The 24633-nt window shown below is 38.4% G+C and overlaps 1 protein-coding gene across 1 annotated transcript in view; it reads left to right on the top strand.

Moving 5' to 3' along the window:
• The first annotated feature begins 2834 nt into the window (after positions 1–2834).
• LOC5573081 (mucin-5AC) overlaps positions 2835–24633 on the top strand; it is a 291235-nt gene continuing 269436 nt past the window's right edge. Inside the window, exon 1 of the mRNA XM_021846429.1 lies at positions 2835–4160. Within this exon, the coding sequence (XP_021702121.1) occupies positions 4028–4160 (133 nt within the window). The 5' untranslated portion in view covers positions 2835–4027. The remainder of the gene's footprint in view (positions 4161–24633) is intronic.

Consider the following 24633-nt stretch of genomic DNA (forward strand, 5'->3'; position numbering starts at 1 on the left):
AAAAAAGTATCCATGCATTTTTTCCGCCAAAACCTTATTTTTGCATGAAACGGCGAGAAATGGTGTTACTTTTTTGCACGGTTCTTGAAATTTTGAACTTTGAACTTTTTTACACGGTTCGCATCCCCCGTGCAAAAACAGAATCGGGTGTACACCCCAACCTCTTTTGAAAAATGCAACGTCTAGATGCGGAAATACTGATTCGAGATATTCGGTAAAGTTGAAGCATGGGTTGAGAACTTTCCAAAATGGCCGTTCAAGTTTTCATATTTTGGTAAAAGATGGCAACACTGCTCGATTGTTAAAAGAGCCAATTTTATGGGGGTGTGATATGCAAATACCAAAAAAAATAAAGATAACGATACCGAATGTTCACCAAAGTTGAAGGAAGTGTTGCGTGTTGCGTGCCATACAGTCAGCCGAATCACAAAACTTCATGTGGCCGGCAACACTGTTTAAGAAGAAAAAAGTAAAGATCAAAACCATCAAACTTGAGCGGAACAGAATAATATAATGCTTAGAAACATGGCAATACTCTTCAACTGTAATCCAGTTTTTCATGAAGGGTTCAACATTTTTTTCGTAGCTGGCAACACTGCTTAAGTGAAATTGCGCCACCAGGCAGTTCAAGTGTGCATGCAACTATGTTTTGCGGATATCTCAGGATTCTGACCACTTAGAAAGATGGCGTCTTCGGCAGTTCAGTAGCTCAAGGACTATCATTATAAAAGTTATGAAATTCGAAATTTTGCCACCAAGCGGCGCTAGTGAGCATGAAACTTTTGTTTTGCGGTTATCTTAGGATCCAGGCCACTTTGAAAGATGGCGCCTTCGGCAAAGTTGTTCAGTAGCTCAAGCGCTATCATTATAAAAGTTATGAGATTCGAAATTTTGCCACCAGGCGGCGCTAGTGAGCATATATTATTTGTTAAGCATTCTATGCTCACTAACGCCACCTAGTGGCAGGATTGCGCTATTCAATAACCACCATATGTTAGCCCTTGAACTACTGAACAATTTTGCTGAACATCATGATCCTCTATTTTAAATACTTGTTAAGATAATGATCATTTATAAAAAAAACGGTCGTTAATCTGAATTTCGGTCTAAAAAAAATGGTCGGAAAAAGAACCGTCGGTAAAAAACGGTCGTAAAAAGAGGTTGGAGTGTACTTTGTTTGAATATTGTGAAAATGTTAGTCATCAAAAGTTAATGTTACATTGTAAAATATTATTCCTTCCATCAAAATCAAGTCAAACGAGTCAAAGTCAGCAACGCATGCAACAGCGATCCTCAAGTTGCCCAAAGACTGCCACCCACGTACCGCTCTTCTATCGACAAAAGTCCACTGCTCTCTCCCACTCTCCGCTTGACCAACATCAGCGCTATGCAGAGCGTAGCATACTTCAATGACGATCAGCAACGATGCAACCTTTTCTAAACTCTCTGCTACACCAATAGGCACCACCAGCATATTAATGTTGGAAAGCTCTGCAAGGGATCGATCATGCACAGTGGCGTGCCTGCTTATGAAGATCGGTCTAAAATTCGTCTCAAACCGATTTAAAATGAATATCAATTAACTTTTCAACTTTTATCTAACCCTAAAATAACAACATTTCTGGTAATATTTGACACAATTCTCATGCAACTTCTGTTAATAGAAAATATGTACTTGTTTTTAATTATGAATCGTGGTTTACGGCTAACCAGCCGAGTGGAAGTTTAACAACTACCGAAAAGCTAAACATTACATATAATTTGCAATTGGATTAGATGGACAAATTGATGTGAAGATTTGTAGTGTACTGTGCTATTCCTATACCTAAAAAACAATGCGCTCTCGGGCTTGGCATTGGATATATATAGAAAGCGTTGTGTTTGGATGGGCATCTAATTCTTCCGAAAGAGGTGCACTTTTCGAAAAAGAACCACGTGATTATTGAGCTGAAATCGAATTCAGGTTAACTTCTGCGTTCATGAGTCCATGAGCCCCAACTGGTTTATGGACAAAAGGTCGAAAGACAAAAGGTCGAAAGGACAAAAGGTCGAAAGACAAAAGGTCGAAAGGACAAAAGGTCGAAAATGATTTGCTTGGTGGGAAATTTTTCCTTCTTTGAAAAAAGATTTTCGACCTTTTGTCCCTTCATTTTTGTTCTTCGACCTTTTGTCTTTCGACCTTTTGTCTTTCGACCTTTTGTCCTTTCGACCTTTTGTCTTTCGACCTTTTGTCATAGATTCAATCCTGGAGCTCCGCCTCAATTTTTGATCCCGGGGCTCCTAGTGTTAATAATAAGGGACTTATTTTTCCCTTAAAACTTCCCATAAAGATTGTAAAAAAAATGTTGTTACGAATACAACGAAATCTGTTAAAAATCAAATAACTAACGTCAAATTGATGGCTTAGGATCTCTTTTTCAAATTAAGCCTACTGAGCTTAAATCGGTTATGGTTTCATTGGGAAGTTTGCTAGGTGAACTACGCTTGATGAAATCAAAACAGTCCAATATTGCTAACTTTTTCACGCTTAAGATACTGCCAGAAAATGTATAAAAAACTGAATATCTCAAAATTTGATAATTCGTCACTGTAAAAATGTAAACCATTTGATTTTGAAAACATATGTTTTTGATGTTTTGACCGGCCATGCGCCACTGTGTGACAGCGATCATATGAAACAGCTATTAGATCGGAAAGAAAGCAACCAAGAGAGAGAATGATCTCCCACCGAAAGAGAGAAAGGTGATGCTGCGTAAGGGTTCCACGTCTGCTTTTGAGCTCAGCTGGGCAATAGGAGGAAGCAATTTCCCGCACCGTGATGCAAGTCGATCTTCAGTCGAATCCCAACTGGCCATTGAGGAAGGTCACACCACGCTCAGATACCTTGAATGACATTCCCTCTCGCTACTACGACGCTACTGGAGAGCCGTCCGTAGATAGGCATCATCGTATCGTGCTTTGTGGCCTGTGAATCTGCGAATCGCGAGGCGAAAGAAAGTGGTTTGAGTGAGTCCGCGCGCGGAAAAAGAAAGTCGGGCTGTCGAACGCAATCCAACGAGCCTATCCAATCGTGTGCGGTGGACGAAGAAGGAAGAAGTGCGCGCCACGTTAAGCCGAAGAGAGGCATCCAGCGAAGAGAAATGCGCCAGTGCTGGTGGTAGCTTTACATACCCCTTGCTGCCAGCTGCCAGTTCAAACCGTTTTCGGCCGTTTCGCGGACTGGTTGGTACTTTCTTTTTCGCTGCTGCTGCTGTTGCTCCCGGACGAACACTTGATCCAGGGGCCGAACGAGCCACTGCCCCAAACCCAAAACAGTACGGACGGAGATTGCGGTTTTCTTCGGCCGCGTTACAATACAAAAAACACACAATACTCCGATCTGGGGAAAAAAGAGAAAAACCAACGGATTATTTGCAAACGATAATTATTCAAATTTCTCGACTCCTCTTAAGGCCGGGCGTACGTCTGCCGGATAGTGACCCAGTGTTTTTCCGTGATATCTCGGTGATCGCGCGAGTGAAGGAAGCCCGATTCAGTGTTCAGCCCCGTTAGGTCATCGATAGTTTTTTTTCGCTCGACCGGAGTGTGACAGTCAATCAATTCATGGATTTCGTCAAAAGAAGAAAAGTGACCTAACCGTGTTCCATAACTTTGCAGGGATCAGGAAAGCAACGGAAGAGTTCAAGGTTCTCCACTTTTGCTCCACCGTCTGGAATCTGGCTCTCGGGAGAAAGTGTGTGATGTTCGTATCGCTGTAGTCGTCAACGCGAGCGAAGTGCGGTTTTGCGTCGACCAACCTTGTCCCGGTTTCGATGGGATTGATCAAAAACAAATAAACCGGGAAGAAACGTGCGGAGATACCTACAAACAGAATTGAAGTGTCGGAAGAATTCTTAAGGAGCTGTTCGAACGACGGCGTGTCTAGATCATCTCGGATAAGGGTGTGTCAGTGTTTGGTGATACGTTACGAGAGAGAGAAAGAAGCGAAGAAGTGTTTGCGAAGAAGGCCCACGATAGAAGTGACACGATGGTGACGGGGAACGTCAAGTGGCGACTGCCGGGGGCAGTGCCGATATTTGCGCTCGCCGTGAGCTGCCTGCTGATGGCGATGTTGATGCCGCTGCACGGAGTAAATGGGCTAAGTTCAACAGGTGAAAGAGGTAAGAAATGCACCCAGGTGACGTCTTGCGATACTGGGTATCGTGGGGAGCTTCTCTTCAGTGGCAATTGCGGCCGTTCGATGGCACTTGATGGCAAAGAAAGTTGTAAAGTGACACTTTACTAGTGAGAAAACAAACTAATGAGCTATAATTATCAAGCAGTAAATAACACTTGATTGGCCAATGAAAACACTGTTATAAACAGAAGACTGGCAAGAAGATAACATGAAATGCCAAAAATTGTATATTAGAAAATGAAAATTTGTACCTGAAGATCATGGAATCGTCAATGCATCTACGCCTGATCAACTAAAATTTGATTACCGTTCTAAATATGAAATGTTTTGATATCTCATATCCACTCGGAAAAAATCCGTGGCCGGATTCATGCAAAAGAAAATCATTAAATCTTAAAATTTTATGTTTTATGATATCATGACTACGAGCTATGAAACCATGACAATTATTCAAGAATTTTTGTTCTCTGGACTTAAATCTAACTGTCACTTTTTTCATTTATGTCAACGTATCTATTGCGATCAGTGCTGTTATCCAGTGAAATTATAATAAACATGTTTTGGGAAATAGGGTGAATGGGACACTAGACTGATGCAAATTCTGAAGTTTTTGCTCCCCTATGCTTAAACGATGTCAATTATGATAAAAATCATTCTCCCAAAATGTGAAGTGATTCGGAAGAAATTTGTTTGTGCACACGCCATTTGAAGTTTATATAGAAATTACTATGGGAAAGCCGAACCTTTTGTGTTCAGTCCTCTAACTGCTCGTCATAATAATCTATGGAAAAGAGAACATACTCTTCTCATATGAAATCTTCCCAGCTACAACTTTGCCGAAGACCACATTTTGCTTGGACATAAGGATAATTTGTCATCATTGATAACGAAGTCTAAATCATGCTGAGATGATCATTCACTTATTTTCAGAGCAACACTGCTTTTTTGCTGTAGAACATAGTAGCCTGGATTACTTTGATCTATACTGCCGTTATACGCATAATTGTCCCATGTTCCAAAATATGCAATCGAGAAAAACGCGTTTAAAGATTTTAACACATTTAGGCCTCGTATTGACCAGGAGTGTGGTTAATTAAAATACAATCTTCACGATAGTATAAAGAATAGCGTGTTCATTAGAGTCAAGAGTTTGTATTATGGGAAAAATGTAAATTTAGCTACGAAATTCAAAGTGGGACTGTTATGCCTAGAAACACGGGGTTTTTGGTGAATTTCTACGCATAACAGTCCCACTGGTTGTAGTGACAAATTATGTGCTAAGCATACTGCTGTAGATGACCGTTCTTCCGTATAGATTAGACCGAATGTAGAGGACGTATATTCGCAAGAGTATGTAAAGGCAACTAATGAGGGCTCAAGTGACATGTGCCAAACGGAGCCGCGTGTGAGGAAGTGAAGAAATACGATTTTATAGTTTGGGATGGAAACCAAAGTTTTCTGTATGTGTGATAAACAGAAAATGTATGAGTCAGTGAAAGAAAGAGTGGATGAGTAAGTAAGATGGATAATATGTAATAAATTCCTATATCGACTCTTCCAGCTACAGTCTTGACAGAAACTCGTCTTCAAATTTAAGGTTATTCTGCGGAGTATATATTTAACTCAAAAATCACGACACAAATCTTCACACGATTTGACACTTTTTTGGACTTGATTTGCAAAATCACGACATTTGATAAATCGCAAATTAAGTTTTATAACCACCAACATATATGCCACTTGCACCGAAGAACTACCCAGTCAACATTTTGGTTGGTATAACTTTTGCTATACATCATTCTATACGAATCAATTCAATCGTATAGAATGCACGAAAAGGCTATATACATATCAAAGTGGAGGCTATATGCGTACTTGGCACGACTTTTACGGACTTTCTGCGATCAGATATACGATGCCACAAAAGTTGGATGAAAATAAAAAAAAAAAGTTTCCAGCGAGTCTCGAACACGAGACCTCTGGATCAGGATTAGTGCACCTTACCACTGTACCACCAAGGGTTACTTGTCCGATGAGTGATTATTTGCCAATGTTAATACATGTTTCATGTACAGCGACACATACTTTGTTGTTCTTTGAGGCCTATCGTCAACAGATAGACAAAGTTTGGGTGGCAATTTTTGCTAAGTTATTGCGATTTCATACGATGCTTACTGGATTGGTATATGATCTGTCAGTTTATATAACATAACTATGTTGCACTATTTACGACATGTTTTGTTGTCAACACAGACTGTTGTTTATGAATCGTATTGGGGATTTATATACAACTTGTATTGACATTGATAACGCTTAATATGGCATCTTGTGCAATTCTGATTTTGAACACATGAATATGTGCTTTTGGATGCACATTCTTATACGATACGTGGTTAACTGGGTAATTATCCGGAATAACCAAGTACTTATGTGGCCAGGTCATCCAAAACCTCTTAAACTATTCTTTGACTTGACTTTGACTTCGTCTTGACTTCATCAAGTTTGATATGTTGCAAGATAGGTCTCAGAACCGCCAATATAATGGCCACTTTCTCTGGGAAACAGGGTATCCAAAACAACCTGGCATGTTATCAAGTCATCCAAGAACTTTTGAATTACCCTTCTTTAGCCTTGATTTTGGAATTTATGAAGTTTGATGTTGCCAGCTAAGTTTCAGAACTGACAGTTTAGAGGGCATTTCCTTCAGGGAACCGGGAATTCAGGACAATCCGACATGTAGTCAAGTAATTCAAATCCATTTGAACCACCTTTAGGATTGATTTGCAAATTCATAAAAATTGAAGTGTCACAAGCCAGGTTTCAGATTCGCCAATATAATTACCACTTCCACCAGTGAACAAGTATTCAGAACAACCCAACATGTTGCCAAGTCATCCAAATACGGGCGAACTATGTTTATTTAGACTTGGTTTGCTAAATCATGAAGTTGATTTGTCGCAAGCCATGGACTCAAAACTAAAGTGATTACCTTCAAGTGGGATTATTTCAGTAAACCCCGAGATGAATCCAAAATTACGGAAAATTTATAATCGATGACCGTGGTTCCAAAAACTAGAACAATTTTGTGATCAACCCTGAAAATTCAACTGAAATTCATTGGAAAACGGATGGGAAATAATATTTTGATATTGAAAATTTCAATCAAATTTGACGTCAGGCTCTCATGAATGATGAATGCATCCCCATAATACAAACACATAAAACAGGTTGTGTTCCACATGGGGTGCAAATCCAACGAAAGAAGATGTTAAAAACGATTTTCCCAAACACCAGCTAATTCTAAAACTGCCTACGGGCCCATTAACAAATGTCATAACGCCGAATGGGGTATGTGGGTGTCCTCGTGCTGTTACGGCTCATACAAAATTTGTAAAATGTTCATACAAAAAGCGTTACGAGGGGGTGGGTGGGTGTCGAAAATGACTTAGCATGCTTTTTATTGAGTTTCCGAACAAAGTTAATTTTTGGTAAGTGTTGTCTAAAACTATACGTAAAAATAAACTTTTTGATGGCAAAAAGTCAAAATGCACAAAAAGTAACATGGGACAATTATGCGTATAACGGCAGTATACTTCCCTTCAAGAACACCACTGTTGCCTGCCGAGCAGTTGGTTAAGCATGCAAAATACAAACCCACTTTATGATTATTAATAGCAATTTATCCTGACGTCCAATCAAAATGTGGTCTTCGGCTAAGTTGTAGCTGAAAGCATTTCACATGAGTAGAGTTTGTTCACTTTTCCATAAAATATTATGACGACGAGATAGAAGGCTGAACACAAAAGGATGGCGTTTTCCATAGTAATCTCTATATAAACTTCAAATGGCGTGTGCACAGTAAAATTTCTTCCGAAACACTTCAAACTTTGGGAGGATGCTATTTACCATAAGAAAAAACGTTTAAGCATAGGGGAGCTAAAATTTCAAAATTTACATCACTCTAATGGGACACTATGCTTCTCGGAACTTTGTCATCATATCGATGACATTCTTGACGGCATTTCCAAGAGTATCCCCGAAATTTAATGTAAAAAAGTGTAGTATCCACATTGTGCCAAGACCAAATTAATCTGCCGGCGCTGTTTGATATTCCAAAATGTACTTGCAAGCTTTCATCCAACGATACAGTACCGACCAACGATTGACGTTAAGCGAAGGTATTGTTTGACAATCTCATCCGCGATTCGTTCCATCGTCAACGCAATCCACCAGCATTTTGGGTGCCAAGGGACCCATGTAAATCGTATAGCATCAGTACAAAACCCATTTTTGTTGTTTGCACGATGCATTGACAATTTTGAAGTTTTTAACGGTTTATTTTTAAACTACCGGAACGATTGCAATCTTCATGTTATTTGTTTATCTTTATAAACTGTAATACTAATTGACGTATACTGTTTGTTTTGATGAAATAAATGTATGATCCCAGATCCTGCTTCATGGTTTCATGACCAAAATTGACACTTTTTTTTACCAACAATGAGAATCATAAATTGCAGGCAACTAAATCCACGAAAAGAGTTTATATTTTCATGAATTTATTCATGGGCCCAGTATACATGCTTCATGATTTGATGATTTAAGTTAAAACTTTTCTTCGCTTAAAATTGAAAAAAAGTGATTCATGATTTTCTTTGGTTATGGCGTATTTTCATAACATGAAAATACACCCTACTCCCTTCTTCTTGCTTAGAGTGCCAAATTTTTTTCCCTTGCGCCTTCCTACGTTCTCATTTTCGACAGTTTAGCTAAACTGTTATCAAAATATATTGTTCAAGTTCAGATAAAGGTTAAGTTGAAAAATATTTAAGATCACAAATCTGGAGAACCAAATATCCTTCTTCTTCTTTTTTCTGGCGTTACGTCCCAACTGGGACAAAGCCTGCTTCTCAGCTTAGTGTTCTTATGAGCACTTCCACAGTTATTAACTGAGAGCTTTCTTTGCCAATGGCCATTTTTGCATTTGTATATCGTGTGGCAGGTACGATGATACTCTATGCCCTGGGAGTCGAGAAAGTTTCCAACTCGAAAAGATCCTCGACTGGTGGGATTCGAACCCACGACCCTCAGCTTGGTCTTGCTGAATAGCTGCGCGTTTACCGCTACGGCTATGTGGGCCCCTATCAAATATCCATTCATGCTGAAAATTTGATCAATTGGTCACTTGCTAGTAATGACCAATCGATCAGGATTTCAGCTCAAATTGATATTCAGTTCTGCAGACCCGTGCTTTTGAAAATTTAAAATTAGATTTCGATTCATCTACATTTTAGTTTTTTAGTTTTAACTTTAAGTCAACTTAATGACATAAGATACATCGGGGCAATTCAAATTCAAAGTTTTGGGCATCATGTCAATATATTTTTGTAGTAAATGTTTCATTATTATAAAATTGCACTATGAAAACTTACCACCTTTTCATCTTACTCCAGCCGTTTCAACTTGCCTTATTGCACTATGGTCCATAAATCAGTTTTACACGGAAAGATGCATTTTGAACTTTAGAATGAAACATTAGACAAAAACGGTCTTCTACAAAGTTGTTTGTATTAGTAAGGCCCTTTGTTTGGTGTTATTGAAAATTAGGGTACCATACAAAATGGTCAATTTCGGAGGCTTAGCTCTGGGCGATTAGAGCTCAAATTAAATTGAATTTTTCACTGTATCGTATAAACTGAATTACCTTAGCTGAAAATTCATAGCTTTGCATAAACAAATTTTTGAGTTATAGCAAACCAAAAAAATTGTCAAAAATTATGATTTGTTTAAATACAAATAAATTGTTACATTGTTAAACACGGTATGACATACAATTTTTAAGAAAAACAATTTTCATAATGATTGTTTGTTTTCAAAATATTATCAAACTCAGTTTAGGCTTATATTCGTAAAATGTAAAATTTACAATAACTCAAAAGTTTGTCTGTTCAATATTGTTAATTTGTTGCGGAGTGAAATTTCTGCTTTTCTGAGTTACAGTGATAATTTAAGCCGTAATCTAGGCCTCCGAACTTAATCATTTCATGAAATCGACCAATGCGTACTTTATTCTATCAAGTACAGCACGGTGTCAAGATTTCGATTATTATAGAAGATGGATATGCCTCTGATGTCTTTCAACGATGATAAGTATCCCGACAGAAGAATCACATGCTCAAAATTTGAAAATATTCTGTCGCGAAAAATTAGATTTCTTCAACTTTAAGGGATATTTTCCATAATAAATTCAAGGAAAGCCAATTTTGCAGCTAAGCCTGTCCCAAACAAAATATTTGAGAAAAAATTTACCGAAACAATGTTGTTTAAACTTCTAATTACAAAATCTTACCCCCAATGCTGAACGTTTTCGTGAAAATTCGATAATAATCGAAGTTTTGGCACCTTGTAATGTAGCCCAAGAAACAACTAAAACATCATTTCGATAGCAGATCGATAACAGATAGCAATTCTTGTCATATAAGAGTTGAAATAGTGATTTTATAACATCTTGTACTGCTGTTTGCGTTTGACGTGCAAATCTTGTTGAACTTGACTCCAAATGCGGTAACACAAAGTAATCAAAGGATACTTGGCAACCATGATCCATATCGCGGCCAACCTAGCATAGAAAATCAAAATTTGACTTTGCCTTCCTTGTGAAATATCTTACCGCGTTTGGTGTACCCGCATTTGATATTTGCGTTTCAAACGCACTCAGCAATATTATATAAAAGTTATAAAATAGCTATCGAAAAACAAATCACCTCAAAACAGTTATTCCAAATGTGACAACCTGACCTGATTAGTTTAACGCTCTACAGACATGCATATAATTTTAGAAGGATTAAAACTTTATGTATCGCAGTTACAAAATGTAAGTAGAAATAATGTGTTTTAAATGTTTTTCATACAAGATTCAAACATCGATAGATTCTTCATCTTCGATAAATCTTGTGTGCCATTTTGATATCATTCGACTATTGAAGATGGGTCAAAATACATATTCATATCCCGAGGAAAACAAATCGAATTCTATTACTTTTCATAAAATTAAAAACATACGGTTTGGTTTTTATTTTGTAATACTACTGCGAATAGGCAAAAATAAATATATTTTCAAGCTGAACACAAGTTCTGCCAACTTCATCTGCCTTATCTACTAGGATTGGAAGTTTTAGAGCAATTCATGAATTTTACTACATCACATTGTACCTAGCGTTTTGTGTACAACAGGCACCTTTTTGTCACAGGAATCAACATAACTTTAAACTTGCTCTTGTCTCATGAAACACAATATCCCAATGATGAATCCCCCATTAGTATTTATTACAATAAAGCAACTTTTTTCTCTGCGCGGTTTAGAAGCATTGTAGTCAGATACGCCCTTCATCGATGAATGTCTGAAAAGAAAAACAGCTTGGTTATGTGCGTAAACATTACTGCAAATTTTACAATGTTGACATTCGTAAATTGACATTTTTCGTTTGACTGATGAAAATGTATCCACTAGCAAAAAGCTTTATTTAAGTTATTTGGGTGCTATAACTAATACCGAAAAGAAAATTTTTTTTTTGAGAGTACCTATGTTGATGTAAGATGAATTATAAACATTATTGTTAATAAGATGATCAAAAACCTGTAGATCAGATGCTCTCAAGATAATATTACAACGTAAATTCAACTTATATCTGAATTAAAACACACAATAATTTTACATTTTTCCAAATAAATAATCTAGACTACAGTACCGGTAGGGAATTTGAATCACTTTAGTTCAAAACCGCATACCTATCGATCATATTGACCAAATTAGTTTGATTAGAAATCATGATTCAATTTAGTGAATTGCGCAATCTTGGCATGAAGTATAACATAATTGAGTAACACTGTGCCCGAAAAAATGTGCGTTTTTTTAGTTTTTGATGTCTAAACGTGATTTTAGAAGGGTGTTCTGAAGAGTTAAACTTTACTTCGATATAAATGTAATTAGTTGTGATCTATCCAGTGCAGTGTGATTTTTTTCTTTATTTGCTTAAATCGAGTAGCAGTCTTCAGTAAAGTTGTAGTTAATGATAATTGAAAAATTTTCTTCTAAGACACTAACTTTGTTCAAACGTTTGCTCAAGAGTTACAGAGCATTTTGTATAAAATACTCCTTAAACCAAAATTTCAAAATAACTTTTACCATAACGGTTTAAGCAAAAATGTTTATTCTAATAAGTTTTCAACAATCGGAAAATCATCGTTTTCCTCGAAGACACCAACTTTCTATCTCATCTTCTTTTGAAGTGATTAACAATTTTAGTTTCAAAATAGTCACTTATTGTCTCAAAATATCATGAAAAACGGCAAACCTCACAACTTTCATCTGAAAGATTTTCTTTTGGGCTAACGATCAGGCAATGTAATATTTTGTTTCGTCGTTTTCCATTGCTCATTAGGAACTACTGTTTATGGGTCCATTTAAAGTATGAAAAACTTCACAGAAAAAATATGTTTACACGAGTTGTTGTACTTGAAAATTATTTGTAGTTATAGAGCATCTCTGTTCTGGAAACAACTGCCCTCACAAATAAAAACTGCTAAGGTAATAACTTCATGATAATTTTCACTTATATCATAACATTATTTCAATGGACGTTCGTTTCAGTTCTCATTTCACTAGTTATGTCATTCAACCAACACAAGTATATCGCTCATCACAGAATAATATTTTTCAAATGTTATTGTGAATAAATGTGGGCAAGGTAGAAAATGACAGTTGATCAAATGGGGCATTTTTTCATGATATTTTATTTTTATTATTTTTAAATTGCTCCAAATGGGTCCATAAACAGTATTTCCTAATAAGCATTGGAACACGATGGAACAAAATGAAACAATGACTGACCATTAGCCTATAGGATTATCCTTCAGATGGTGGTTGTTTGGTTTGCCGCTTTCTGCTGTTTTCTATGATATTTTGAGACAAAAAGTGACTTTTTTCAATTAAAATTGTTAATAGCTTCAAAAAAGATGCGATAGAAAATTGATGTATTTGAGAAAAACAATGATTTTTCGAATTTTGACAACTTACCAGAATAAATATTTTTGATAAAACCGTCATGGAAAAAGATAGATCACAATTATTTTTAAATCAAAAATTTTAAGGAAAATTATTTTTTTCTATTATTTTCTGAGAAAATTTTGCGGTTTTCAAGAATGTTTCCGTAAGCAATTTAGCGAACACTAAACAATTGGCTACCATATATGTCATAAAACAGTATATAATCTGGGATGGCGAATAACTGGGACATGGCATATACCGGTACACCCTCTCTATTATTTGAAGAGCGCTCACAAAATTTTGGCGGAAAAATCAGAAAACTATTCAAAATCAATAAAACAGTCATTCGATTCAAGTTGCTTCGAAAGCAATTGAATGATCATCACAAGTGATTTAAAAAATAAAAACAAATTATTCAGATATGCAATTAAAACATTGTTTTAGGAAAAGTTGTAGCTGGGAAGACATCGAAGGATTTTTCTAACTTTGAGAGGATGATATTTAGCACATTTAACACCATTTAAACATAGGGGAGCCAAACTTCAAAATTTCACCAGTCTACTAAGCATTGTACCGCCACCCACGATTTGAACAGTCACCTATGCTATGCTTGTGCTAAAAAACTGTTTATAAAAGTATCTTTTGAAGAAGAACAAAATCTGTAATAAAAGGTGTTTCAGGTATAATATTTCCAATCCTATTATACCATTAGTAATATCAATAGATCTGTATAAACTTAACAACATATGACTTCGGTTTAAACAGCAATTATTGGTTTCAATACCATACCACTTTAAACCTTCCGTAAGTCAACATACAGCTTTTACAATGCATTTGTTGCGAAACCCCATAGACCTATCTCAAGCACCACATGGATAATCCCAGTCGAAAATAACCCTGACCTATATCGATGCTGCTTTCCATCAATTTGCCAGGTGTTTTGAACTCAAGTTAATTTTTGCGATTTATTCCGCACAGACTCCAGGTGGTTCGCTCCAAGTGATCATTACAGCTAATGGCAAAAACTACGATCAATCTAAGACTTTTGATTTTGCACCCAGCACTTAATCGACAGGACCAACTCATATTTTACCGTGGTTCGTTCCCGAGACGAAGAAGCAAAAACCTGCTGAACCCTTAGCTCATGCATCGCCGAGTTTTCTGAATGAAACACTTTCCTCGCTGCGGCTCAACCAACCGACACCAAGTCAAGTGGACGCAACGATCCGTTACACAAATTGATACAGTTTATCCGGCAACAATGATGACGACGGTGAAAGATGATCAGTATAATTAGAAGAAATTAGGCTCTACACGTCCAACCCGGGAGCCTTGCCTTGACCGACCGGTTGCTATCTGCTTTCTAGGGCACTCGTTTGTATGCACTTGGAAACTGTCGCCAAGTCTCGCATCTTTGACCGATTCTATCCGTCTTACACTGCTGCCTGCATGCGTGAGACAACGGCGGCCAAGACTGGAATTCTAACAGTTTACACATTCTTCCACAGCTCCCGATTTCAAAGAAACCACAAACACATGCCCTGGATAACTCGTTTTCCTTCGCTCTGTCACTTCTAGTCCTCCACCGAAGTTAGCCGTCTCTCGATGATCAACCATTGCAGCCTATCAGATGAATAGATAGCGCTCTCTAACCCAGTTATCGAGATCACGTCGTCGCCGTCGATACGACAAAACGTCGTTCGTCAAACAGCGACTAATGAGCGATCCTGAATGCGGCCCCCATCATCACCGGTGTGGTCAAGTTTGTGCACACACGATTAGACATGCTCATTGCAACTCATCGAGAGACGACCACGGATGGATGATTGATGAGATGCCTCATTTTTGCCATTCCGCGCTCATCGGCAACAAATGAAGATATCGCTTTTTCCTCTCGGTGCTTCCTGCTGGCCCAGTTCGGTTTGGTATCGGTGCCAATGCAGCAGCAGCAGGTTGGAAGTAATCTCTCGGGGAATGTGGTGAAACATCAAACATGTTAATAGGCATGGATACATGACGGTGATAATCCAGTACCTTTCACGGATATCTATCAGGCTATTTTGGTAGTTATCATCATGTTGCTCAAGCTGATTCATTCAAGCTTCATAGAAAATGTTAAGTTTTACAAATTTCGTGTAACAAAATGTAAAGACATATTTTTTTTGACTTTTGGACTTTTCGCAGAAGCTTTGGAGAAATCCTTTCAAAAGTTTCTTATCAATCATCAAAGAAAATTATAAATATTTTTTTTTTACAATTTTGAGCAATTTAATTTATTTCCTACTAAATGTGTTTTCTTTGTATTTTTTTTTTGTCAAACAACTTGATAAACGTGTTTAAAGAATTTCTTCCTATCTATGAAAATCGTGGAAATGCATCTGGCCATAAAAACTACTGGACGTAGTTCTATGATTCTATTTCATTCTAAATGTCTAGAGTTGGTGCTTCAATAGTATTTGAAGCAGTGGCGCTATCAAAGGGAGATTTTTGGGGTAATTGCAATGCTTTTTACGGTAACCAATTGCAATGAAAGATCATTCTATTCGTTAAAACACTTGGAATCGTGTTCAAGGAATAGCACATGCGAAGAGTGATTGAAAGCATTCGACAATGGTTTGATAGGCACGATTATGTTTATTTTCCTTGAAATCGAATACCAATCCAGAATGATCATAAAATTAATCTGAAAATCATCAACATTTCAAACTCTCTGTCAAAAAAAACATTAGAAATCTAAGGTAAACCTCACACTAAATTTGCATATTTCTGGAACTAAGAACCACAAAAATGATTTCAACTTTGTTGAAACAAATTCACAGCTGCATATACCATTTCCTTCCCATGCTCAATCACAAGATCCGTCGTCCATATCTAGCGCAAACGATTGAACCGGAAGCCGTAGCCTCCTTACCGATTGCGTGTTTCAAGATCAGTAAAACTGATGTCCACGGGACGGGTCTGACAGGTTTAACTAGTGCAACACCAGCCATTAGGCATCGTTATTCGCAGCATCTTCATCTTCGGCCGTGTGTGCGCAACTGCAACCACCTCTCTCTATCTACTAATCAATTAGCTCTCACCTACATTTGTGCAACTCTCCAGCGTCGTTGCCTCAGAGCGTCGCAAATCAATCGATCAACTAACTGGTCATCACATCAGGCCACGAAAGAGGGCTGGGGCTGCCTCATTAGTTAGGTTGATGTTCGCTCACAACTAGGGATGCTAGATTATTTTTCTACGAGCCTTTAATGATTTCCACTAGTTACAGTGATACGAATAAATTCAAGATCTTCGCAGTGAAACCCATCGTGCGTTCTCTGATTTTGAATCGATATTCGTATCGTAATTCTCCAGGAATCCTAGCAGGAATTCCTTTATAAATTCCTCCGCGGATTACTTCTGAATTCCTAAAAATATTCCTCCAATTATTCATCCACCAACTTTTTCAGTCATGTTTCCTGAAATTTATATTCAATATTGTGCTGCATAAATACCCGGAGACTTAAGTCGACATATATGTTAGAATATCTTTAATAGGTTCAAGGACTCTTTTGAATCAAAATCCGGACAGCTATGAATAAATACGTGAATTTTTAAATTGAAATTTATTTTAAATCAACTTGATTTATTACGCTTCAAGGAACATATACGTGTTATGCAATAAACGAAACAATTAAATGCAAGCGAAGATTGTAGTTTGGCTACCTAATTGCAATAATCATTTATTAGTTTCATTTTTCTGCATTGAACGATGTACATAATTTTTACACCATTTGTTTCACATACATATATTGATGAAGTGTCCTTTTTTGTTATGAACCATGTTAAGGTAAAGATTAATCGAAGCCAGACTCATATTTTCTAGAGTACAAATCTGGAGAACCGAACACCCGTTTGAGCTGAAAACTTAATTGATTGCTCACCACCAGCTAGTAACCAATCGATTAAGTTTTCAGTTTAAACGGATATTTGGTTCTCCAGGTTTGTGCTCTTGAAAATTTGAGCTTTGGCTTCGATTCATCTTCACCTTAATATACGACAATAAGCTGTGAAGTAGGCATAAGCGTAACTTGAACTCAAATCTAGAGGAGGCTTGACCCATTCGATCGAAACAATCTTTAAAGCAAGGTACATACTGAGCATGAGAGTTCAAATTTTCTAGGGAGAGCTCCAACTTTTCAAGGGGGTCTACTAGCTACCTCCCCTTCCCGTATTTACGCCAATTTAAGTAAGACCTGTCCGTTTGGGACGTCACGCAGGAAAATAAGAAACCTTGAATGTCTTTCGTTCCTACAAGAATTCGACTACAGATTTTGGGGATTACTTCACGCGATTCATCATGACATCCTTCCAAGGCATTCATTAAAGATTGGACTCGAAAAAAATGCAACACTTTGTTTTGGGTGTAACTTTTTAATGCGTGTGTAAAATTAATGAAAATTTGGGTAATACTAGTTTAGATTGTTATGTTTATGTTGCAAAATTTTCTCGCGATCTGTCAAGTAGTTTTCAAGATGCATTCGAAACCAGAAGAGCTACGTCAGCAAATCTTGGGCCCGGTGATCGACAATCCTGGTCAGTCGCACAGATGGATCGGTAAATGGCTTGGAATCCACCATTCCATCGTGTCCCGCGTTGTGAAGATGTTCCAGGAGACGAAGACCTTTAAACGGCGCGCTGGAAGCGGCCGAAAACCGAAAGCGGAATACCCAGAGAAGGCGCGGAAAATAAGGCAGTACATTAAGAATAACCCGAACCTTTCCACCCGAAACGTGGCCAAAAAGGTCAATACGTGGAAGTGGTTCGTCCAGCAGACCATGAAGTGGGCTGAGCTACGTGTATTTAAGATCAGGAAGGTGCCAAACCGAACTGACAAGCAAATCACGGTGGCCAAATTGCGTGCGCGGGAACTGTACCGTGAGTCGCTGTTCAAGCTAGGCTGTCTCGTCATGGCCGACGAGACATACATCAAGGCCGACACCAAACAAATCACCGGCCTCGAGACTTTTGCCGGAACATCCCGTATGGAGAAAGATGGACAAATTCGCGAAGATGTACCTGTTGTGGCAGCCGATCTGCGAGTGTGGACGGTACAGCAAGCCATTCGTTACAACCGGCACCATAAACGGGCAGATTTATCGAGAGGAATGCTTGTAGAAGCGTTTGCTGCCTTTCCTCCACTTTCACCGTGGTCCCACGCTGTTCTGGTCGGGTCTCGCTTCGTGCCATTACGCCAAGTCTGTAATAGATTGGTACGAAGTGGAGGTCGGTAATGTGGTCCCGAAAGAGGCGATCCCGCCAAATACACCAGAATTTTGTCCGATCGAAAAGTTTTGGGCGATAATGAAGAAGGAGTTGAAGAAAAGGAAAAACATTCGAAACCGACGAAGCTTTGAAGAAAAACTAGTATAAATTGTGTAAGAAAGATGTGCAAAGCTCTTGGGCGAGGCTCAGGAGCAGTGTTAAGAAAAATGTACGTCCATTCAGCTTGGGGGAGAAAATTCAATAAATAAATTATGCCAAAACATAGCTAATATATAGTTATTAAATTCATGAAAATTTGAGAAGTACCGATTTTAAATGAATTTTTGGTGATCATTTTTGTGTGTCTCATTTTTTCCGAGTCCAATCTTTAGAAGCTATTTCACGGATTTCTCGGAAGAGTTGCTGCCAGAAGTCCTCTTGGAGATTCCCGAATAAATTCTTCTGGATTCATTCCTTCACAAATTTTTTAAACAATAGTTATCGTAAAACGAGGTAACTTTGATAATCCGGGTAACATTGATAGTGCGAGACCCACAACATACTAAACGAAATAACAAAGTTTCTGTTAATCAGTTAAGCAAAACGAATACAAAAGTAAAGAGTATTAGTATGGCACTTCATGTCAAAGCTATTTTCGATGGAATCAAGTACATTTGATGATTTATATGCAAATATTAAAAATTTGTGAGATTTTAGCATTTTTGAAACGCTCTCAAGCAATCTGTTCTACGACCACTTATTCTTGACAGCCTAGTTCTAGTAGAATATGAATTTGGTCTCAAATATCTTAGCGAAAACCATTTTTACAAACTAGGACCATTTTTGTAATCGAAGTCAGAAATTTCCATATAGCGTTAAACGCCTGGAGGTATGCAACGCCCTATAAATGTTCCGTAATTCATTCAATTTTGTTCTATTTGTACTCCATTATCAACGTTACCCCAAAGCAGAAAACCGACTTTCGATTATATGAAAAATTATACATCCAATCAGAATAAATCTTTTGCCAATCGGTCAACTGCAATCGGTAGTTAGGATGCCAGTACTTGTTTTAAAAATATAAGTTATAATTCTTCGAAACAGCATGCATAAATATTCAAGTTTTCTTCGAAAAAACTATCAAAGTTACCCCGTTTTACGGTACTAGATTCTTTCAGGAATTCCAAACAGAATACCTTCGAAAATTTAAGCAATGATTAATCATATATTTTATTCCACATCTTCCTTAGGATATGGTCATCCGAACTCATCCGAAAATTCTTAAGGAACCCTTCCCAGAAATTTGGCACGCGTCTCTAGAGGAAGTTGCCTCTAGGAAATTATTATGTTTTATATTTTATACCAGACAATTTTCTGAAGTCAACTTAATGAACATCCTGAAATGACTTCTAGAGAATCCAAGTGACGGATCCAAGTGACATAACCAATATTTGAGGAATCCTTGCAAACATCTGTAAAAACCAGAACCCCATCAAATAGTTCATGAAAAAACAAAGTTTGAATATGTTCTTGGAAGAATTGAAGAAGAAAGTTAAGTCATCCCAAAAGCCACTTCACGAAAAATCCCTAGAACTTCACGAAAAATCCCTAAACAAGAAAGAACAATGTTCTAAATGGAATCTCTCGAAGAATCCTGAGAAGTTGTCTAAAAATGGTTCCGGGAACAAACCTTAAAAGGTTTCCTAGATGAGTTTATCTTGGAAAATTCTTAGGTAGTATAATTTTCCTGAAAATGCTTGAAACATTCTTCCAGAAATCCACGAAAACTGATGTAGTTGTTGCCAGTATTTTTTCTGAAAAGAAATTGAATAGGAATTCATGGAAGAATTTTAAGAGAAATTCATTGAAGAGTTCTAAGAGAAATGCATTGAAGAATTTCTGGTGGAATTTAAATAATTATTCAGAGAGGAGTTCCCAATGGAACTTAGGGATGGACTTGCTAAATAATCTCCGGTTATAATTCAATTGTAAATCTTGGTGGAATTCATTGAAGTTTAACAGACAGTGTATGTACTTATAGTAATTTAATAAAAAGTGTCCTAATAAATTTCCTGCATAAAAAAAACATAAATAAAATAGATTTTTGTATATCTTTTAAATGATTCTTGTCAAAGTTGTGTCAACATTCCGTAGAAAAATTGGTAATGTTATTCCTGGAATGATTCAGGTTGCCCTGTTTGAAGGAATTTCTTGTTAAAGCTTTACAAAAATACCAAAGTTGTGATTATATGAGTTGCTGACTTAACATTCATGGAACTTTTCGAAAATACCTTAGAGATACCTTATAAAAAGTTTAAAAATTCTTGTTATAATGTCTTGTGTGATCATGAGTGAGACTCATAAAGCCCCGAAATATTTTTCAGTTTATTTATTTACAGATTTATTTTTAATTATCTACACTGATCACACTTTTATAGCTTTAATAGTGGATGAACCATTATAGTGTGACCACTGTAGTTGTTTTGCTGTCCTGATCCCAGGGAATATTCAAGACCGTTAAACTGCAATATTCTTAGCCCATCTACTAGCAGCTTCATGTTGTACCACAAAAAATTCAAATTTTCACAATTGTTCAAAAAACTTTTCTAGTTTTAGAATCTGCGTCGATATTGATCACTGTTTATTTGGATCCGAATATTTTCCAAACTTCCTTAGGGGCGACGCGTAGTCATAACCTAAATAAATTTTTTAGGCTACAGAATTTTTATCGAGTTCGGATATTCACTTTTCAGAATAATACATTAATGAGAGGGTTTATGGACAAAAGGACGAAAGACAAAACGTCGAAAGGACAAAATGTCGAAAAACTAAAGTTCGAAAAGACAAAAGGTCGAAAATGATTTGCTTGGTGGGAAATTTTTCCTTTTTGCAAAAATACTAACGGCTTTTTGTCCCTTCATTTTTGGTCTTCGAACTTTTTGTCCCTTCATTTTTGTTTTTCGATCTTTTGTCCTTTCGACCTTTTGTCTTTCGACTTTCTGTGCTTTTGACCTTCTGTCATAGATTCTTATGAGAGTGTGTTGTGCAACAAATGGTGCAGCCGTCTATGAGTAATGGCATTTAGGTTTCTGGTACCACGCTTGCCAAATAAAGATCTTGAAAGCTTGAAAAAACATCAAATCGTAATTTTCAGATAGCTCCAAGAATACTCAATCGATTTAAATGCTATTTTCTGAGCGGCTCCTTATTACATGGCATTGTGTAGTCCATATTTTATTTTATTTTTTGATAAATTGGCTAATAACTAAATGACTACTAGACACATTATACATGGAGAATGACGGTCCCCAAAAAATATCGGTAAATCTTGAAAACCAGATCATTAGTCATTAATATCGACATGGATTCTATAACAAGAAGAGTATTTTGAAAACTTATTAAGAAATGGTTGAAAATAATAGTTGAAAATAATGGAAAACAAGAAAGTTATCGCGATTTGAATATTTTTTGCGGTAAAATATGAAGCTGCTGGCATTCATGTAAGATACAAATTTCTGCAAACCAGAGAGTAAGAAATTTTTTCTCGGAACTTTATCAGTCTTCAATGATTTAGATTTCACTGTTTGGGTAAAAACTAAGTTTTTGGTTGTTCGGGATTACTCTAAGCCTAGAAATTGCCATACAAATATCATCAATATGTGCTCAAGAGTTCTCTTTAAAGGTTTTTTATATTAAATATCGGATAATTACAATCAGATTTTTCCCAAGGATTCATTTAAACATCTTTTCAGGAATTCCTATTAGCATTGTTTTTAAAATCTTCCAAAAATCCACAATTAATTTTCCAAGATTATTTTAAGAATTTTCAGCAGGATTTCTGTGGAATTTCAATCCTTATCAAAAAGTATTGAACAGGCTTCTTCAAAAGCAAACAAAGAAATTCCACAGATTCTTCCAGAAATTACTTCAGAGATCCTTGAAAGAATTATTGAAATAAAAAAAAAGAAACTGATTCTGAAGGGTTAAATTTTAAGGAATTCCGTAGAGGCAATGTCGGATATTTAAGAAAACAAGAAATAGAGACAAAATAGTCGGTCTAATAATGGGTAAAACTTCTAGTACTACATGGCGCAGTAAATGGCTGGGCATGGCGTACCATTGGTACCTCGCGTACCTGCAGGAATAAAATAGACCCCTTTGTGCGGTCCTTAGCCTCTTGCCCAGCAACTCCTATCCCTACCTCCTCGTGGTACTGGCCGGGGTACGAGTAACCTTGGGGAAGATCGGGTAACCAACCCCCGGTGGGAACTTTGGTCGTATGCTGACAGGGAAGGGGGGGTTTGCTTTTGCAAACCTGGAGCGTCTATACTCCACGTTAGGAGCGGCTCACAACAGCGTCTGTTCCCCATGTCAGGGGCGGCTGATCATCGTCCGAGTGCCAGAGAAGGACTCTAAGCTAAACTGCGCACTATGGCCCTCCGAACATTTAGGGGGAATGGTCCTCCGGAAATCTAGGGGGTTGGTGTCAGGCCCTGCAAGCCAACCGTAAAAACACATCAGCACAGGAACGTCAACGAGAGAATACGGACCGGAACAATCGGCAAAGACCACAGCGACGAAAATGGACTAGCGATTGGAAACTCGGTACGTGGAACTGCAAATCTCTCAACTTCATTGGAAGTACTCGCATACTCTCCGATGTACTGAAGACCCGCGGTTTCGACATCGTAGCGCTGCAGGAGGTGTGCTGGACAGGAGCATTGGTGCGAACGTTTAGAGGTAATCATACCATCTACATAGAGCTGCGGCAACACACGCGAGCTGGGAACAGCTTTCATAGTGATGGGTGATATGCAAAGGCGCGTGATCGGGTGGTGGCCGATCAATGAACGAATGTGCAAGTTAAGAATCAAAGGCCGATTCTTTAACTTCAGCATAATCAACGTGCATAGCCCACACTCCGGAAGCACTGATGATGACAAGGACGCATTTTACGCGCAGCTCGAACGCGAGTACGACCGCTGCCCAAGCCACGACGTCAAGATCATCATAGGAGATTTGAACGCTCAGGTTGGCCAGGATGAGGAGTTCAGACCGACGATTGGAAAGTTCAGCGCCCACCGGCTGACGAACGAGAACGGCCTACGACTGATAGATTTTGCCGCCTCCAAGAACATGGCCATTCGTAGCACCTATTTCCAGCACAGCCTCCCGTATCGGTACACCTGGAGATCACCTCAGCAGACAGAATCGCAAATCGACCACGTTTTGATCGATGGACGGCACTTCTCCGACATAACCGACGTCAGAACCTATCGTGGCGCCAACATTGACTCCGACCACTACCTGGTGATGGTGAAACTGCGCCCAAAACTATCCGTCATCAACAATGTACGGTACCGACGCCCGCCCCGGTACAATCTCGAGCGGCTGAAACAACCGGATGTCGCCAATGCGTACGCGCAGCATCTTGAGGCAGCGTTGCCGGATGAGGGCGAGCTCGATAGGGCCCCTCTTGAGGACTGCTGGAGGACAGTCAAAGCAGCCATTAACCACGCTGCCGAAAGCGTTGTCGGATATATGGAACGGAGCTCAAGAAACGATTGGTTCGACGAGGAGTGCCAGGAGGTTTTAGAGGAGAAGAATGCAGCGCGGGCTGCAATGCTGCAGCATGGTACGCGGCAAAACGTGGAACGATACAGACTGAAGCGGAAACAGCAAACCCGCCTATTCCGGGACAAAAAGCGCCGCCTGGAAGAGGTGGAATGCCAAGAGATGGAGTTGCTGTACCGTTCTCAAGAAACGCGGAAGTTCTATCAGAAGCTCAACACATCCCGCAAAGGCTTCGTGCCGCGAGCTGAGATGTGCCGGGATAAGGATGGGAGCATCTTGACGGACGGACGCGAGGTGATCGAAAGGTGGAAGCAGCACTACGATGAACACCTGAATGACGCAGAAAACACAGGCACAGAAGGTCAGGACAACGAAGGCGATGGCTACGTCAGCACAGCGGACAGCGGAAATCAACCAGCTCCCACGATGGGGGAAGTTAAGGATGCCATTCAACAGCTCAAGAACAACAAAGCCGCTGGCAAGGATGGTATCGGAGCCGAACTCATCAAGATGGGCCCGGACAGGTTGGCCGCTTGTCTGCATCGGCTGATAGTCAGAATCTGGGAAACGGAACAGCTACCGGAGGAGTGGA

This window comes from Aedes aegypti, chromosome 2, assembly GCF_002204515.2.
Source record: "Aedes aegypti strain LVP_AGWG chromosome 2, AaegL5.0 Primary Assembly, whole genome shotgun sequence".
Taxonomy (NCBI): Eukaryota; Metazoa; Arthropoda; class Insecta; order Diptera; family Culicidae; genus Aedes; species Aedes aegypti.